Below are 19,948 nucleotides of genomic sequence, written 5' to 3' on the forward strand. Positions count from 1 at the left end.
TGATTTGTATTACAAACACATTTTTACCCATGATTTTCAGACATTAGAAGACAAATGACCATTCTAATATTTTACTTGAACCAATATGTTATGGGGGACTGCAGAGAATTACTGATCACTAGAAGATCCTTGAATTTGTTCAACACTTTGGACAACACTGCTTCAAACAAGCTTCAAAATAGCTGTGGGAGTGTCATGAATAAAGTAATTTAAAATGCTGGAAATCTGGTCGAAATATATGTAACCTGTTCTTTTGTTTAAAGAGTATAAGGGCAACTAACTGATATATGTCACTGAATGCTGGAAACATTCTTATAACTTGTAGTATCTAGTGTTCTCTAAATCATGGTATCTTCTGGGTTCTGGGTTTTCTTTTCACTTGTGTACCCTTGGCAGCCTATTTCCATAAATTGTACCCCTCAAGAGGGAGGAACACCCAATTGTGGTTGTGCCCAAATTGCACTTAAAACAGTGTGTGTGTGTGTGTGTGTGTGTGTGTGTGTGTGTGTGTGTGTGTGTGGGGGGGGGGGGGGGGGGGGGGGGGGCAGGGGGGGGTGTTGGGGGGTTTAAAGGATAGGTCCTAATGATTATCCTGAGGGTCTATGAATGGAAAGTAGAGTGGGAGAGAACTGGTCTCCTATACTTATAATGCAAAGAGAATTATGGGTCACCTAGAGAAGGCCCACAAACTAAACAAAACCACAGCCATGACAACACATCAGGCCTGGAATATTTAGACATCATTTCACTGCATTGCGTCTCAGTGACTGACCTGCCAGGCTCTTCTCGCAGACGTTTTTACAGTAGGTCTTAAGATTAGGAGGTGGAGCAGATTGTTTGCTTATCATTGTACATCCCTCAGCTGTATCCCTGCATTTTCCCCTAAGATGGCTGGTGTTCAGGGAGGAGTGAGACTCCAGCAGTGCACTGCAATTCTCAGCACGGCACCAGTGCACATACACTGACATCTCAGCTAAGCGCAGTGCCTAGGCAGGCAGTGAGGAAAGCCTCTATCTCACTCCATGCTTCTGATCATGTGACCTGAGCTGCAAAGGAAGTCGGGGGTTAGAAGGCTTCCTCTCTGCACAGTGCAGCACTGATCTGAGGACTGCATGTTCTAGATATGCACTTCCAGACACAGTTATGCCAGTGCCACCACCATTAACATTTTTTAAGTTACCTTCTGGTGTACTGGCATGCACGCCTTCTCCAGGGTGAAAACTGCTGCCCTAATTATTTTTTTACTTTTCAATATTTTTATTAAAGTATCAATGTCAATTAAGGCACAATTGAACAATTATGGAAAGATGTGAAATTGGGTATCCACACCGAGTGCCTTTGCTTCAAAATGTTGAAGGAAAGAAGGAAGGAAGGAAGGAAGGAAGGGAGGGAGTTTTGCTTAAGGCCTCACAAAGCCTAGAGCCGCCTCTGACTACAGTGCATTACCAAAAATGAAACATCATACCCATCTGGCGACAATGTCTAAAGCAGGGGGGTGATGCAGACCAATGCAACTTTGTGACTCTGGTCGGGACCAAACACTAACATAGAAGTGTTTTATAGTTTGCTTCAATTAGTGTTGTGTAGCGCCGAGCTCCTGAAGAGCAATTTTGTCAATTTAAAAGTTCCTAAGACCATAGTTGGGTTTTAGGGTTAATTGTGGTAAATTATGGTCTCAGTATCAGTTTGGCTGGACTGTATTATGTTCTGCCTGGACATGGGTGTCACCTTTGGCAGGCATTGGAACGCAGTGTGGTTGGATGCATTGGGTACCAATCTCTCTCTCGGAGCCAATCAGTTGGTGCGTTGTCTCGCTGTGTATTCCAGGACAGGGTACTTAAGGTGCTGAGGTCACGTGGTTCGAGGTTCCGGTCCAGAAGTATGTTCTGACTCCCTGGTCCTGGTCCCCCTGACCATCCCCCAGAGGCCCTCATGGCCTGGGGTGCGGATCAATCCTTTTCTGAGCCTCTGGGCTGGCTAGCCCGAGGCACAGTAACTGTAAGGAGGGTTCCAAGGTGGTCTGGTGCCATCTCGGTTTTGGGGAGGCCCAGCAACTGAAAACACAACCAGGGGAGGACTTTTTGGAAGAGGGCTACACACAGGGCTAGCTGCTCGGTAAGAGCCTGGAAGCTAAGCTGGAAAGGACACCAGGTGAATCCACACTCTTATGGTAATTTCATCCTTTAGTTACAACCAAGTCTGTGGCAGAGACTTTTCTCATTCTAAAGTTCTACAACCAAGTCTGTGGCAGAAACTATGCTTTATTTGAATCACCTGTCGGTTGCTAAGTCCACAAAAAGGGTATTTATCCGATAGCTGTAACATCCAGTTGCGAATGGCTATTCCCTGGATTGGATAGAGAGAGACATTCAAGTGTCAGCAGTTCCAGTACCTGAGCTTTACTACCCATACCCTCTATTCCTTACTGAGAGACTGTGTTCTGTTCAACGTTTTGCAAATAAAAATCCCTAAAGTGGATTCAAGTGTCAGTCTCTACAGTTTATTAGGCCATCACCCTCGGGAAACCCCTAAACGCACACGAGGTAGAGAAGGTAACGTTAAGCCCAAAAATAATCAGCCGCTCCGGGGGTCAGTGCTGCAGTTGTATTAATAGATATTTTGGATAAAGCATAAGCAATATCTTGCCAATCAGATAATTCAAACGTGGCGTTCAAATCCCCTTTCCATTGAGTCATATAAAGGAGCTTAGCAATCGGGTCCGTAAGGGTAGCACATATCGTAGATACCCGTCATTTGACAAAATTTGTAAGTGTAAGGGGTCTAACAGGTTAAGTTTAGATAGTACAAAATAAATAAGCTGATTATACTTAAATAGTTCACCAGAGGGCATCTGTAATGTGTCTTTAAAGTATTGCAACGAGTATGGTTGATTCCCATTAATATAGTCCCCTATACTAAAAAGCCCATTGTTCAGCCACCATAGGAATGGCATTGGAGTCATCCTGGGGAGAAATCAGGGTTGCAGAACATGGGAGCTAGTGGAGTATGTGGGGAGGACAGAGGTTTGCGATGTCGTACTCCATCCCAGACCACTAGTGAATGAGACAGGGTAGGATACAAAATAGGAGGATAAAGACAGCTAGGGAGCCACAATAGGGAGCCAATGGCAAGAGGGTCACACAAAAGAGCCTCAATAGAGACCCAGAGGGGTGTAGATCCCTTGGCCCTTGTGTAGGAGAGCTGAGTTATTTAAGCAGCTTGAAAGTTTGTAAATTAGGGAGGCCAAGCCTACCACACGGTTTCGAGACATATAATGTCAGCTTATTCATTTGAGGTTTCTTACTGCCCCAGATAAAGCAAAGGACGTCTGATTATAATCGCTGTAGATCTCCCCTTGCAATTGATAAAGTCCTAAAATAATAAGGTATTCTGGGTAGAAAGGTCATCCTAATAGAAATGATTATGTCAAACCAAGAAAAGTCATAATCTGCCCATCGTTAAAGATCTTCCTGGAGTCAATGGAAGAGTTGAGGATAATTGGCCCTGTAGGGAGTGTCGATCGAGGGGGTGTTAGCTGGATGCCTAAATATGGGAGGGAGCTTAGTGTCCATTGAAAGTTAGAAGTATTTCATAAGGTCGACATCATTGAGGGAGATAAAGTCATATTAAGGGGTGTAGTTTTTTGGGTATTTAAAGAAAGCCCAGAGAGCTGAGCAAATTGATGCAACAAAGCCAGTAGATTAGATAAGGTCATTTGAGGATTTGTGGCATACATGAGGACATCGTTGGCAAACAAGGAACATTTATACTCTTGTTGTCCACAACATATGCCATGTCCATGAAATCTGTGTGGTTTGGGTAAGACACTGATGTATGCCCTATTTTCATCTAAAGGAGCTTCTCCGCCATCCTGCCAAAAATTTAAGTAGAGAGTAATATGAGGAGCCAACTATTCAGAAAACTTTTTGTAATGATTAATAGGGAGGCCATCAGGGCCCTGTGAATTATGCAATAATATCTTAATAGTGTTATGTATTTGGTTGGTCCATAGGTTCCCTATGAGATTCCGTGAGAGATGACAGAGATAAGGTATTCAGGAAGTCATTAATGGAAACGGGAACGTGACCCTGGGATGGGTTGTATAAATTTAGTGTAGAAATCTTGAAATTCCTTAAGAACCTTTTGGGGATGTTGGGAAAGGTTGCCTCCTGAGAGTCTAATTTTTGAAAGAGTTATGTGTGACTGTTTAGGGGTAAGCTTATGTGCTAACAACGAACTCGGTCAATCATGGCAGGTGAAGAACTTATGGTGGGTCCACTGTAAATGTTTCTCTGTCATTGTGGTAAGCCAGATATTAAGCTCCATATGGGCCTATTCAGGTTTGATCAACAAGTCAGGGTTTGGGGAACGTTTGTGTTGGGTAGCTAGGGCTTCATATTCTCTAGTCTTAGCAGTGAGCACCTCATCACAAGCTTTTTTAATTTTTGATGCTAACTGGATCAAAATGCCCCACACAGAAGCTTTGGTGCGGGTGCTGTCCTCTGCCTTATTGATATCAAAATAAGTTTTCAAGTGGGTAATGATATCTAAGCAGTAAGATTTGTTTGCCCTAATCAACAAACAATAAAATGTTTCCTAATGTTTTTCCTAATTAAGCGTTTGTCATTTAGCTCTTCTGTCCTCAAAGGGAGACAGGTATTGGTTTATGGATAAATGCAATCCTCTTGATTTCTGGCTTCTCTACAGATAAAATCACTTGCTAGGTTATGTTCCAAGAAGTTGTTCTTACTGCTATTAGGCAGGCTTTAAACATTTCAAATCTTGGCCGGTTCCTGCTAAATCTGAGAGTCAATCTGTGTATGGGCAGATTGATTGTACGATCAATCGATCAACTTGGGTACAAGCAGCATGCCGGGTTTTACCTGTGATTATCGCTAGGAGCTGCTCTAGCCAATAGCAATAATCATGGTCTTCTCCCTATGGGGATAGCTTCCCCCATCAGGAGAAGACAATGGCAGGAGGGATTCCCGCATCAACACTGTGTTGATAGGGTAATTGAGTATGTTTCTTTCCTGCAACCCATGGTTGTGGGAAAGAAATTAGCTCCTTGTATGGCCAACCTTAATTTGTGAAGAAACTTTTAAACTGCTTCCATTACTGCAGGTTCCAACTTTTGAAAGTATATTTGACCAAAAAAATGCATACATACCACTGTAATACATGTTTTGTTTTCTAAAACACTGCAAGAACAGAAAATACCTGTTGCTCCTGCCAGACACCCACAGTGAACTCCTAACTTCTTTTAGGCAGCTGCCAATGTCTCCACATCTCCTTATTTCTGTAGCCCCTCATTGTGTACTCTCCTGCTATCCCATGCTGTAAAGTGGCTCATGTGGAGGGGAGGTGTTCTGTAGTCAAGCCTAGGAGAAATCATGCAGGGGTGACAACACTGCTTAGGAATCAGGTGCAGCATTGTCAGCTTATTACAGAAAGTTACAAGCTCACTGGATTTATGGCAGGGTCAACAATTATTTTTTAGTACCCATAGGTAGTGTTTTTAAAGGAGAAGTTCACCTTTGTAAAAAAATAAATAAATGCACATCTTTTTTGCAGGTAAAAAAATATGCATTTATGATTTTTTTTTTTTTTTTTTAACTAGGAGCATGCAAAGCATTGCACCTGCAATCAGCAGATTGCGGGTGCAATGCAGGGCTCTTGCAGACTGTCAGTATAAGCTGTCTGCTCATACCTTGTACGAGCAGGCAGTTACACACTGACAGGAAGCCTCAATAAACTACCTAGAGTGCTCAACAATGCCCTGGTAGTTCATTGAGAACTACAAACCGACAGCTGCAAAGGATGTCAGTACTTGTCGTTCTCATTCACAGAGTTCTGTGTAGATCTGAGAGTAAGAGTTGGCATTTTTATTTGCAAAAAAATGGCAAACATACAAAATTATAAGAAAAATCAAAATAAAAACTTGTGATCACATGATTTAAAAAGCATATGGGAAGCATAAGAAGCCATATTGCTTTTTAAATCATGTGATCACAATTTTTTATTTTTCCGTATCATTTTGTATGTTTGGCATTTTTTTGCAAATAAAAACGCCAACTCTTACTCTCAGATCTACACTATTGGGAGCTTGCCTTTTTTAATGTTTTTACATGCTATTTGCCCCCTGTGTGCATTGATTGATTTGAGAAACACACATTTGGATTTCCTTGGTGTCTGCGCTTTGGCCTGCCGAACCTCCCTGACGATTGTGGATGGCGAAAGACCTCATATAGCCAGTCTTCCCTAAGTGATTATCGTTTCATGCCTACAAGATCTGGTGTCGCTGACATACAGGTCCATCAACTCTGGTAAGAGTATTTCGTCATATCTGTTTGTCTGGATTCTACCACTCCTTTAAGTACAGCTGATTGCGGACTCTCCTTGTACAGGATTGATTTCCGAGCCCCGGTGGCCCACCATCCAACTAGAGGGACTTCTAGTGGACTCTTTCTTTGTTTTATTATTTTTTTCCTTTAATAGTTTGTTATAAAATTTGGAAAACAGGTAATTTTTCTGCTTCATTGATATGCGCTGATGAGGTGGCACTCGTGGGCACTGATAGGCTGCACTGGTGGGCACTAATAGCAACAGTTAAGGCGGCACTGATGGGGACAGATAAGTCGGTACTGATGGGCACAGATAAGGCAGCACTGATGGCACTGATAAGATGCCACTGATGGGTGGCACGGATGGGCAATGATATGTACCACTGATAGATGGCACTGATAGGAACTGATAGGGGGCACTGATGGGAATTGGTAGGTGGCACTGATGTGCAGCACTGTTCAGGCACCGATTGTGGGCACTGACAGATGGTACTGTGGGCACTGACAGGTGGTGCTGGTGGGCACTGGTAGGCGGCACAGGTGGGCACTGAGGAGCTGGAGCGCATCGCAGTGATCGGGACTGATGTCCCTCTCACTGCTGCCGGTGATCGGCCTTTTTTTTCTCCTTGTGCTGTCAGCTGGCTGTGTTGACATCACATGATCAGTTGTCATTGATCTGATCTGTGATCCAGCGAGTCTGATCACAGAGCGCATCATGCGCGCAGGCCGCTCGTGCACGGGACGTAGTTCCGGCAATGCAGGTCTGCGCTGTAGCCGTCATTCGGCTATAGCGCGGATCTCTGGTGGTTAAATAGATTGTACATTCACATCAGTTCCTGCCCTCAAGGAACTTACAATCTAAGGTCCCAAACTCACATTCATACATACACATACTAGGGCCAACTGAGACAGGAACCAATTAACCTACTAGCATGTGTTTGGAGTGTGGGAGGAAACTAGAATAATCGGAAGAAACCCACGTAGGCACAGGGAGAACATGCAAACTCCAAGCAGTTAGTGTCATGGTCGAGATTTGAACCGATGACCCTAGTGCTGCTAGGTGGAAGTGCTAACCACTTAAACTTACCTGCACTATAATATACTGGAACAGGTATGCAAAATATTCGTTAATTGAGATTATGAGCAAATGCATCATAAAACAAGCTTTGACAGACTACTCAAATGCTTTTTTCACACACAGCTTATTAATTTTGAATTCATAAAATCATTCTGGTTTTGCTTATATTTTTAGTAAAATAAAGATATGAAAGGCTATTGCATTAGAATATGAATAAACATGAAACAAAAGAATTCTTACCTTCTTTAAAGAGGTTTCTTTTCTTCTCTGCATCTAACGGTGAAGAAAGGATGCTATAACTGGAAGTAATTTTGTTTGCACCGGTAGTATTAGAAACCGTTTGGACAGGTGCTAGCTCAAAAGTTGGATCCAACTCCAGGATTAATTTATTGAGTTGCTCAATTGACTGGTCAATATCCAGTGTTGGAGAGGAAGGTATGTCTTCATTCTTTTCTTCTATCCAATCTGATGATTTTGGTGCCAGTAATAAATTATGGAAAGTTCCAGGCCCATCATCTTGTGTAGACTTTGAAGTGCTCATCTGTACAGGATCTCTGTTGCCAAATCCAGTATTAGATATAGGAAGAGGTATTGACGTTTTGGGCATATTAGAAGATGAATCTAAAGTGTGAGATATACCAAAACGACTTTCATTAGCAGGGGCATAACAGTATTGATGAGAGCTGATCATTTGTTGATGCACCCAAGTTTGAGTAGAATAGTTGCTTTGTAAATCAGGAGGTACTTGAGATGCAGTTTGTTGAGTTTGTTTAGGTTCTCTGATATTATATGGCTTTTCATACATTTGATCAATGTTAATTCCCAGGTCAGGTGTGATGTTATAGTTGCGTTCATCTGCAGTGTTACTGTAACAACCATCAGAAAGCAATGAATTTTGACTACTTTTATGGCTGCTTAAATGCAAGGATAAAAGGTTGTTAGACTGTTGCCCTTCAGAGGATGACAAAGTACCTATGCTGTCAACACTATGCAAATCATGATTTGGCATTTCGTCATCTAAAATATCAGTTTCTCTCTCGCTAAGCTTCATGTTTCCATTTCCATGAATTTGGATTGGGACAGCATTGTTTGTTCCACTATATTTGTTTTGCACATCAGTCATATCCTCTTGTGAGTATAAAGGTGGATACACTCCAAAACCACCTAATAACTGATCCAGTTCAGCCTTTTCTTTTGAACTCAGATCTCGTTTGATTTGGGATCTAATATTCTGCACACTTCTTGTCCTAATGGAATCTGTAGAATGGGCAGAATCGCTGCTGCCAGAAAAAGTGGGATCAGTGTTATCAAGGATGGTCTTCAATGAAAGCCCATGATCAGTAACTGCAAGAGATCCATCTGGTAGGCTTTTTTTTCCTAGTCTGGAATAAATGCTTCCATCTGTAAGTCTCTGGCTGTGAGGCACTGTAAGAACAAGCAAGAAAATGTAAATATGTGACGTGCGCCACATGAAAGACATCCTAAGCACCCATACCTAAAACACATAAATGAGAACTTCCACCTAGATCTTGTGTCTGTAGATATAGAACTCTCTGCCACTATACAAGGTGAAATTCAACTTAATTTCACTTTATGTGGGCCAGTATTTATATATTTTTTCAAACAAAAATGTATAAAAGAAACTGAAAAAATAAGTTTGTAATAATGTAAGAAATGTACTAGTAATATATAGTCAAATACTAAAACTATAGTAAAACCATCAAGAGACTATTTCAGACCCCTGACATTCCATGAGAAAGAGCGATTGGCCTTGTTGGACATCTTTTGTGAGGCCAGAGAAGATATAGATTGGGATAAACTGTGTTGTATCATCTGCCAAGCTCTACTGAAGTGCTAGAGAGTCCTATATACAGTGCGTACAGACAGTTCTGTCTGTTCCATTAGCTGGACAGCCCTTGGTGAGTTTATCATCAGTGGGTTGGGCCTAGCTTTGACAAAACAGGAAAGCAATGCTTTAACATGGGTGCTCAACCCAAATAAAAATGGCAGAGGCATGATGGTACTTGTAGTTTCTGCAAAAGGGCCACGGGTTGAGCACCAATGCAAGAATCTTTGGCCAGTTCACTCCTTTAGAGAGGCTCTGTGGGGAGAGGTCCCCTGGAAGCTGGCTGTATGCCTGGAAAGAGACTGGAGCTGAGGCCCAGAGGGTATCTCTCCTCTATGTGAGAAGGCTGTGTGCTTGGAGGCCATATGGGTCTAAGATAGCCGCTAGGCTCGAAAGGAGAAATATTCAAACTGCCTATTTTGGGGCTGCTACACTCCAGAGGAAGTTGTGCGAGGTTCCAAGAAGCTGACATCCTGTCAGTGACTGTTAGCCGAGTAGGAGTCCCTTAGAGTTTTGGGTATTTCTATTCCTCCTGCCCTACCTTACTTTAAGTCTGTAATAAAGAGTTATTCTAAAGGCATTCTTTGCATTAAGATAAAAAACCTTCTGTGTGCAGCAGCCCCCTTAATACTTACCTGAACCCCATCTCGATTCAGCAATGTTGAACAAGAGACTCGGCTGTCCGTGACTCTCCCTCCTGCTTAGCTAAGACACACAGCGAGCGCCATTGCCACCTGCTGCTGTCAAAGTCAGTGAGTAAATGAGGAGAGAGAAGGGGCGGAGCCAGTGCTCCGTGTCTGAATGGACACACAGAGCAGCTGCTCGGCTGTCCCCACAGCAAGCTGCTTGCTGTGGGAGCACTCAGGAGGGAGGGGCCAGGAGCACCGGAGAGGGACCCAAGAAGAGGAGGATATGGGCAGCTCTGTACAAGACTACTACAGAGAGCAGGTAAGTATAACATTTTATTTTTTTATAAAAACAAGAAGAAGACTTTAATATCACTTTAATCTGTATTCCTGCTGCAACAGAATGTAAGTGGGCAATACCTGGGATAAGGTATTCATAAGGGGAAATCCTCTTGTAATCCCACGATCCCTTTAGGTCAGTGGTTCCCACCTGGGGGTCGAATGGCTATTTGCCAGGGGTCACCGAATCCTGGGCTGTTCCTCTTCGCAGCCTCCCATTCAGTTCACGACATGGCTGGGGGGCAGAGACTAGAGGTCAGCTGACTGGTGAGGAATGTGAAGTGGGAGGGGCTGAAAACCTAATCACTCGGCATAGGTGACACTGCTGCGAGATACCACAAAGTCGGAAACACAGTGAGTAACACTACTTGTGATTATACTTGCCATTAAAAGTCTCCACTACAGTTCTCAGATCAGCAGATGACCTTGATCAAGAGCACCTAAGTTGGCTGATCAGAAGTCCCCCCAGTACTGCCACTAATCCCACCTTCCACCAGCACTGCCACTCATCCCACCTCCCCCCCCCCCCCCCCCCGCCCCACCAAGGACTAAGAGAAGGAATAAAAATAGAGAATACATAAAAGGGAGAGGAAAAGAGGGGGAGGAACAAAGAAAAAGGGAAATGGGAGAGAAAGAATAAGAGAAAGAACAAGAAAGATGGCTAGAGAGAGGGATGGAGGGGGGGACAAGAAATTAGGACAGAGAGAGAGTGGTTCATCCTACAATGTGCCATAGGAGGTTTTAATACTGTACCAGTGGAAGGGACTCAGGGAGCGCTAAATGTCTGTGGGTTAGGGGTGCAAATTACTTGCCTTGCCTTGGGTGCTGACAACCTATGCTACGAAAATAATTTTACTGTTAGGGGTCCCCACAACTTGGGAAATTTTATCAAGGGGTCACGGCACTAGAAAGGTTGAGAACAACTGCTTTAGGTGAAGGCATTAAAGATTTAAGAACTCAGGAACTAAGTGATAAATTACAGTTCTGACTGTAGTACAGCTTGGATAGTGGACTCGCTCTCAACCTTACCAATTCATTCAAAAAACATCTTGTATTCTTCTTGTCACATAAGATAAGGTGTTCTGTGATTGGACGAGGGGAGATTTTGGACTACATCCCCACCTCATCCATTCACAGAATGCCTCGTATTCAGTGAAGAGAATACAAGATATGTTTTTGAATGGATGTTTTAGGTGAAGATTGCGTAATCCACTATTAGAGCTGTACTACAGCTGGAAATGTAGGTCTCAGCACCAGATGTTTGACGATAACACTACTGTACAGGTGGAAAAGTTTGCCCATGAGGGAAAGGCATAAATAGTGTTTATATTTACATAGAAAATTTTTAAATATATTTTTTTCCCCAAAGATCAGCTTTTACTAAACCAAAAATAAAAAGAAAGGAAAACATCCAGTCTTGCTAATCTGTTTAAATATACCCTTTTTTATGCAATATTCTATTATAACTTTATAATGAAAAATTAAATTAATCATTATAAAAAACAATGACTTCTCCATTGTTCATTTGTAAAGATTTTTCTCCACGTACTGTTTACCAAGCCATACGTAAACTACATAGAAATAAAGATGAGGTGAAAACCCCTAGCCCTGCTTCCTGCAGCTCAGTTTGTCAAAAAGCAGTGCAAATAGGAGGGGTGGGTGCGGTGTCCGTTAATGAACTTCAGAGAAAAGTATTTTACTGCGAGTACAAAAATCTCATTCATTGACAGATACAGGTCCTTTAATTCTTGACCTTAGGGATGTCCCCAAGCAGTGTAAAAAAACGAGGGGGGGAAACAGCAAAACATAACTTCACCCACAACAAAGGAAAAGCCTCAACAGATGAGTCTCCATCTTAAACAGCCGCCATCAAAACCAGCAGCCAACTTGTGCATCAAAAGATGCATTTACAACAAACTAGTAACTTAACCACTTGCCGACCAGCGCACGCCGATGTACGTCGGCAGAATGGCACGGGCAGGCAAATGGGCGTACCTGTACGTCCCTTTAAATTTGCCACCCTGCCATCGGGAGCGCGCCGCCGCCGGCACGCTCCCGCGCTGGTCGGGACCCCGTGAGTCCAGTCGCGGGACCCGCGGACTCGATCGCCGCGGGCATACCCGCGATCGTCTCACAGAGCGGCCGAATGAAGAAATGCCGTTGTAAACAGCATTTCTCCATTCTGCCTAGCAACTAGTGACGCTGATCTCTGCTCCATGTGATTGGAGCAGAGATCAGTGTTCACTAAATTAAAGCCCAACCCCCCCACAGTTAGTAACACACCCCTAGGAACACTTAACCCCTACACTGCCACCCACTGGTTAACCCTTTCACTGCCAGTGTCATTTACACAGGAATCACTGCATTTATATAGCAGTGATTACTGTATAAATGACAATGGTCCCAAAAATATGTCAAAAATGTCCGATGTGTCCGCCACAATGTCGCAGTCACAATAAAAATTGCTGATCGCCGCCATTACTAGTAAAAAAAAAAAAAAAAAAAAATTATTCCTATTTTGTAAATGCTATAACTTTTGCGTGAAGCAATCAATAATCGCTTATTGCGATTTTTTTTTACCAAAAATATGTAGAAGAATACGTATCAGCCTAAACTGAGGGAAAAAAAGTGTTTTTTTATATATTTTTGGGGGATATTTATTATAACAAAAAGTAAAAAATAATGCGTTTTTTTAAAAATTGTCGCTCTATTTTTGTTTATAGCGCAAAAAATAAAAACCGCAGAGGTGATCAAATACCACCAAAAGAAAGCTCTATTTGTGGGAAATAAAGGACGTCAATTTTGTTTGGGAGCCACGTGGCACAACCGCGCAATTGTCAGTTAAAGCGACGCAGTGCCGAATCGCAAAAAGTGGTCTGGTCTTTGACCAGCAAAATGGTCCGGTCTGTAAGTGGTTAAAGAAAGTGTAATTGCAACCTTACACAGCCGCCTGCAAAAACTTGCAGCCAAAGCAAGCATTCGAGGATGTGCTTACGTCAACTTTGTAGAATTTTGTGAAAGTGTGAACGGACAACCAAGTTGCCGCCTTACACACCTGGGAGACAGACGCTTGATGTCGGAAAGCCCAGGAGGTCCCAATTACTCTGGTGGAATGAGCTGTGACAGGAAAAGGGGGCACTCGCCCCTTTAAGGCAGGGGCCTGAACCAGGATCTGTCTGATACACCGAGAAATGGTGGATGACGAGACCGCCAGACCTTTTTTCGGACCAGCCACCAAGACAAACAGAGTCTGACTTCCGGAAAGGGAGCCGTAGAAGACAGATACACCCGTAAAGCCCAGACCACGTCCAGGGAATGTAAGGCAACCTCTTTTAGGTGTGTCAGCTTAGGACACAATGTCCTCATTTAGATGGTATGCCGAAACCACCTTAGGAAGGAAAGAGGGCTGCGGACATAGCACCGCCTTATCCTTGTGGATGACCAGGTAGGGAGACTTGCATGACAACTCAGAAACCCTCCTGGCAGATATAATAGCCACTAGAAAAAATACTTTCTGAGAGAGTGTTAACAAGGGAATCTTCCTAATGTTCTCAAACAGCGGTTTCTGAAGCGCCGATAGCACCCGATTCAGATCCCACGGAAGTAGCGGTGGTCGAACCGGAGGGACTGAACCCCTTGCACAAAGGTTCTCACCAATGAGTGAGTCGCCAAGGGACATTGGAAAAGGACAGCCAAGGCTGGTATCTGTCCCTTGATGGTGCTTAAGGCAAGTTTCTGATCCACCTAAAAACAGCAGGATACGGGAAACTAAATAAGTGCACGGACGCCATCCCATCTCCTCACACATGGAGATGTAAGCCTTCCATGTACGATGGTAAATCTTCCGAGTGGAAGACTTCCGTGCCCTCAGCATAGTGGAAATTACTGAGTCTGACAGACCTCTGTCCCTTAGCACCTGGTTTTCAAAAGCCATGCCATTAAAACCAGCGACGGTAAAGCAGGATGAAGTATCGGACCTTGTGCTAGAAGGTCCTCTTGCAGCGGTAGCCACCAAGGAACGTCCGCCACCAGTCATACTAGGTCGGCGTACCAAGGACACTGAGGCCAATCTGGGGCAATCAGAATTACTGGAATCCCCTCGGCCTCCACTCTGCGCAGCAGACGTGGTAGAAGCTTGAGTGGGAGGTAGAAGGCATAAATCAGCTGACAGTGCCCCCATGGAGCAACCAACACGCCTGATGCGTCCGCCCAGGGGTCTCTCGTCTGGGACACAAACCACTGCTCCTTCAGATTGAGTCGAGAGGCCAAGAGGTCCACATCTTATGTGCCCCCACCTTAGGCAAAGGAGCCTGAATACCTCCAGATGCAACGACCATTCCCCTGGGTCCAGCATCTGACGACTTAGGTAGTCCACCTGCCAGTTTTCTATGCCCGGGATATATATGGCCGACAGGGCCGGCACATGTCGCTCTGCCCACTGGAGGATGTGAGCGACCCCCCATGCTGCAGCTGAGCTCCTTGTTCCTCCATGATGGTTAACATATGCCACCGGCGTGGCGTTGACTGACTGGCTCCTGATCGGACACCCTTGTAGCCTCATTGACCATGTGGAGAGGCAAAGTCTGATCGCCTGAAGCTTGAGCACATTGATTGGCAAGTTGGGATTCTTTCCACAATCAAAGGCCCTGGGTCGACTATACTCCCAGCACTCCCCCCCCCAACCGGTCAGGCTGGCGTCCTTTGTGATCACCGTCCAATTGAGAGGAAGGAATGATCTCCCGGACCTCAGCCACCAGAGAAGGGAATCCCTGACTAACTGGCTCACCCGAATTTGACAATCCAGGGATAATGGAGATTTGTTCCATTTTGACAAAATCTCCTTCTGCAAGACTTAAGTGTGAAGAGGCGTTGAGTCAGCACCAACACCAACTTCTTTAGGTTCAGCACCCAACCAAACTCCCGGAGTCTGCATGGTGATCGCTACATCCTCCCTTAATTCTGAGGCAGAAGCTGCTCTCAGAAGGAGGTCGTCTAGGTAACCTGCGATTACGATCCCATGTTGCCTTAACAGTGTCAGCATTGGAGCTAACACTTTGGTAAAGACTCGGGTTGCTGACACCAGGCCAAAAGGGAGAGCCACAAACTAATAGTGCTGTTCCCCTACTGCAAATCGCAGAAACCTCTGATGCCCGAGGCATATGGATACATGTAAATATGCATCCTGGATATCCAGGGATGCTAGGAAGTCCCCCTGATGGAGTGCAGAGACCACGGAGCAAACTGACTTTATCCTAAACCTTTGCACTTTCAAAAAGCGGTTGAGGGCCTTCAAGTCCAGGATTGGATGTACCCCTTCCTTTTTGGGGACTACAAACAGTTTGTAGTAAAATCCCTGAAACCTTTCCAGCGTTGGTACAGGTACTATCATCCCGCGCAGTAGCAGGTCCCATACTGCCTCGAACAGGGCTTCCTGACAAGCTGGAAGTAGAGGTTGGTTGGAGGGAATAAAATCTGTTTGGTGGACTATCTTGTATCCCAATGAAACCAGTTTGCAAACCCAATGGTCAGACAGTAGAGAGGTCCACCCGGCTGCAAACGCCGGAAGGCGACCCCCCACCCGAGAGTTGGGCGGGCACAAACCTTTATGCGGTGACATTTTTGTTCGCAGACTTGTGTGGCTTGCGAAACCAGGGACGCTTTTGTCCTTCAGCAAGCGCCTTGTCAGACTGGGAATGCTTACCTGCCGATCCGGGCAGGCAAAAAAGCAGTTTCTGAGCAGAAAGAGAGGGCCCTTGCCTACGGTGTGGCTCCTTACCCTTCTTGGAGATCCACCATAGCTTTTTTGTTTTAGATGCCTGGTCTGCAGACCAGTATTTCAGCCAATCAGGCGCGGTAGCACCACTTCTGATACTGATGCCCTAGAGAGCAGGGTGACTGTATCCAGAGCCGCATCACAGACATACTTAAGGCCATGCACCAACTGGTCTGCCAGATCTACGCAGACTGGGGGAGTCTGTTGCTTCTCCAATTCACGGTGCAACAGCTTTGCCCATTCAGTAAGCATCTGCGACACCAAGGCCGTAGCCAGCACAGGTCGTAATGCTGACCCCATTACCGTAAACATGGACCGGGCCACTGCTTCGGCCCTCCTGTCGGCAGGATCCTTGAAGGCAGGAGTCCCCTTCTACCGGAATCGTGGTTACTTTATTTAACCTGGATACCGGGGGGTCAACGACCGGGGAGGAGACTTCCTTTTTTTCAGGAGGATCTCCTCAAAAGGGTAACGCACCGCCATTCTTCTTGGGACTGAAAATGCCCATTGCGGACTTCCCATTCCATTTAGATGAACTTATCAAAATAAGTCAAATACGCAAACACCTTAGGCGTGCGGGCTGGTTTGCAGGACCCAAAAGGGGCCGCCACTTCACTGTGGTTGAACTGGATGGACTTGTGTCTTTTTTTCAACCTAACTATGTAACTTCAGCAGAGGTTCCTGCTGCATCCTGTCATTTCAGGGTATCCAGCACCACAGTGATATGTGCTCCTACTAGTGCTTTTTCCTGCGCTAACCCAGAGTCATTCTCACGGTCCTGGTCCGCAACCTCTGACACATCAGAACAGGGGCCGCCAGTCACCGTGGGACCCGAGTCGGAATCAGAGCTCTCCCCAGAAGACCCGGGGGGGGGGGCAGTGGGCGTTTTTTTCACCCACCTTGCGCTGGCACGCTGCTTCCACCCTGGCATCAAAGATCTCCAAGACAGCCGACAAAGCATCCATAGGCACGTATTTTTTGCAGGTGAGCCAGTTGCAATAACAGGGATGTCCGGGGAAGAAGCGCCAGCTTCTGACACCATACTGACCCTCACTTGCCTGCCACAACAAAGGGACTTAAGGCAAGGTACACAAATCCCACCCTCCTAGCTGCTCACAGACTGAGGGGCCCCTCCACAGGACTCACCACCCTGACCAAGTGCTGCGCTGTCGCTGACCGCTCTGCCCCTTTTCAGTCACTAAGTGCTCAGAGTGAAAACTGCGCTGTTCTGAGGTACACAGACCCAGCACTAGAGGTAAATGTGCTGAGGCTACAAGAAAATGGCTGCAGGCCATCCTTAGTACAAAAATAACCAAGAAAATGGCCGCTGACCCTTGTAGAAAATGGCTAACAGCCATACACTGCATAAGACTACAGGAAAATGGCTGCGGCCTCAGCAAAATGGCGGCAGCCTCTCCTGAAGTAAATTTACTCAGGCACAGAGCAGTAAAGAGGCAGAAAAACAAAAACGGACCCCAACAGCCAGCGCAGCCCTGCCAAAGCTCGGAGCCCCCCCCCCAAAAGACCTCCGCCCCAGGTACATATACCGCACCTCATACCCAGTCACACAGCAGCCCCAGCAGGGGGAGGAGGGAATGAGGGATAGGGAGGCAGGAAATGGGGAGTGAAAGACCCCCTAGTCGACCTCCCAGGGAATGCCTGGCTGCTCTATCCTGCCAAGGCAGGGAGAGCCGTACTTAGCCTTCCTGTCGGGATTGCTGGACGCATTCCACCACAGACCCATCACCCGAGCAGTACAGGGTGGCTGCTGGCCAGGACACACTGACACGGACAGTAGTAGCCCGGTGCATATAGCTCACTCGCCGCCCCTGGAGCAGAAGGGCCATGTAGTGTCCTGATCCAGCGCGTAGCTAGCTTCTGCTCACGCTTGATGGCCAGGCTGGGGAGACTGCAATGATCTATATTATCCAGCCTATCACCCAGCTGTCTGTTGATAGTAGATCACAGGATCAAAAATTGTGGAAAAAAATAAAAAATCCGAAGACCAATGGTCCCGTCAGGGAGCCAGGTCCTTCTACACTAGGCAGAAAAAAACTGAGCTGCAGGAAGCAGGATGAGGGGTTATAGCCAGAGGGATCGCCCCCCTGGGCAGTGCTGTGCAGTCTTGCTGTTTTTACACGTGTTACATGTTCTGCCTAGTCCTCTCCTGAAGTGTTGCGATAACCTAAGGTCAAGAATTAAAGGAGCTGTGTCTGTCAATGAACGAAAGAGTAAATGTTTTTAGGCTACTTTCCAATGAAAAAATTCAAAATCAGAAAAAGTAGAATGTGATGTATACTACAGTATATTGTAGAGCATCAAAACAGAGAGCCTGAAAGTGGTCAGTCTGCACATTAGCTTTTCACCCATTTTAATTTACCCATAAAGCAAAACAAGTATCAAGGTTCACTTTTGCAGGGGTCATTTGAAAACACAGCAACATAAATCTTTCTGGCTGTTCACTGGACTGTCTGGTCTGCTCACAGTCTCAGGCTGCTCCAGCCTAACCACACACAGCCTCTTGCTGCTGTCTGTTAATCAGGTGTGAGGGAGCCAGTGTATCTGATATGACAACAGTCTGGATGATATACACACCCCATCCTGGATGATGCCCTTGATCATCTGGGGCCAAAATATAAGTGTTCCTTCCTGCTAGTTAAAGGGGCTTAAAGCAAAAGTCATGCACCTTGGTCTAGTGGCCACAAATGGGGTACTGTGTATCAGTGCAGTGGTGGCTATCATAGAATAGAAAGGTGGTGGAAAGTGGCAAAATGTGTGTAGGGGAGTAAGGGTGGCTGTGTTTTAAAAGGTAAATATTAACTGTTTTTAGTATAATTTTATATATGTTGCTGTACCTTTAAGCTCAGTGAGGAGCTGTGCAGTTCTAGGCATTTCAAAGAGCCATACAGTCCTAATTACTGCCAAGGGAATGGTGTGTGTGAAAGATTCAACCAAACATTGTTTGAAGGCATGACTCCGAGTGAGACACAGCAAATAACATGGTCTGACTACAGGTGAAACATGATCTTGGTTCATAACTGTACAGTACTAAGCAGACCCCTCTCTCATTTCTGTTTGAAAGACATGGACGTCTCACATTTGATTAATAAGCCAGATGCCAATTGGCTGCTGGTTTTCCAGCACGCCTGTCCAACAGAAGCCAGACAGGCTGCTGTACATACTGGCCAAATGTCGGCCAGTTTCTGTTGAACCGGCTGATACTCAGCCCATGTGTACCTGCCTTAACTGTTCATTTTAGCAGCTGATGTTAGAATTGGACTTGTTTATTTTTTCCTCTAGTCATGTTGTGGAAATTTTAGATGTATTTATTATATGTATTGTCATAAGAGTCCTCCTGTGTTCATTCTCTCCCAGCCCGCTCTTTTAGAGCTGACTGGGGCAGACTGACGCTGGTTGAGATCCGTTAGGTAGTGGATAATATCTTGGGGTTGGAAAGAAAGGTGTTTGCGGAGTGGGGGTATGTCCACCAGCAAAAGGGCCCCTGTACATTGTACAGACGATCGTCTGGGGACATGTGCGTGCTCTGTAGGCATTGGCTGTGTGCGGATGTGCGCACATCGTCTCTCCTGTGTCTGATCAACATATGGAGATAGGCGGTGCACATCTGTAGATGGCTTTCCATTCACAAGAGATGAATTATCCAAGTATACATTGTTCTCTGGAACAATGTATATATATTAAGGATTTCTATCGACAGAATTATAATCATCGTTCATTGGTTTTGTATGGTTTCCATCATTGAAAGAATTTGGTCAGTCTGTGTAACAGACTATTTGAATGTATACATGTCTGTAAAGGTGTATTGTATTGTATTGTATTGTATTGTATTGTCCTTATATGGACATTCACATCCTGTTACTGCTGTGAGGTCACATCCTTTGCGGGAGGTGTTCAGCTGTTGGAGGCAAACCCTCCAGGGCG

At 45.2% G+C, this 19,948-nt stretch overlaps 1 protein-coding gene across 3 annotated transcripts in view; it reads right to left on the reverse strand.

Annotated features, from left to right (window-relative positions):
- TNS3 (tensin 3) overlaps nt 1-19,948 on the reverse strand; it is a 457,447-nt gene that overhangs the window by 126,983 nt on the left and 310,516 nt on the right. For all 3 annotated transcript variants that reach the window (XM_077491841.1, XM_077491842.1, XM_077491843.1), the window contains one exon: nt 7,663-8,847. In XM_077491841.1, the coding sequence (XP_077347967.1) occupies nt 7,663-8,847 (1,185 nt within the window). The remainder of the gene's footprint in view (nt 1-7,662; nt 8,848-19,948) is intronic.

Source organism: Lithobates pipiens, unplaced genomic scaffold (genome assembly GCF_037356315.1).
Source record: "Lithobates pipiens isolate NorthernLeopardFrog02 unplaced genomic scaffold, aLitPip1_a1.2 Scaffold_19, whole genome shotgun sequence".
Classification (NCBI taxonomy): Eukaryota; Metazoa; Chordata; class Amphibia; order Anura; family Ranidae; genus Lithobates; species Lithobates pipiens.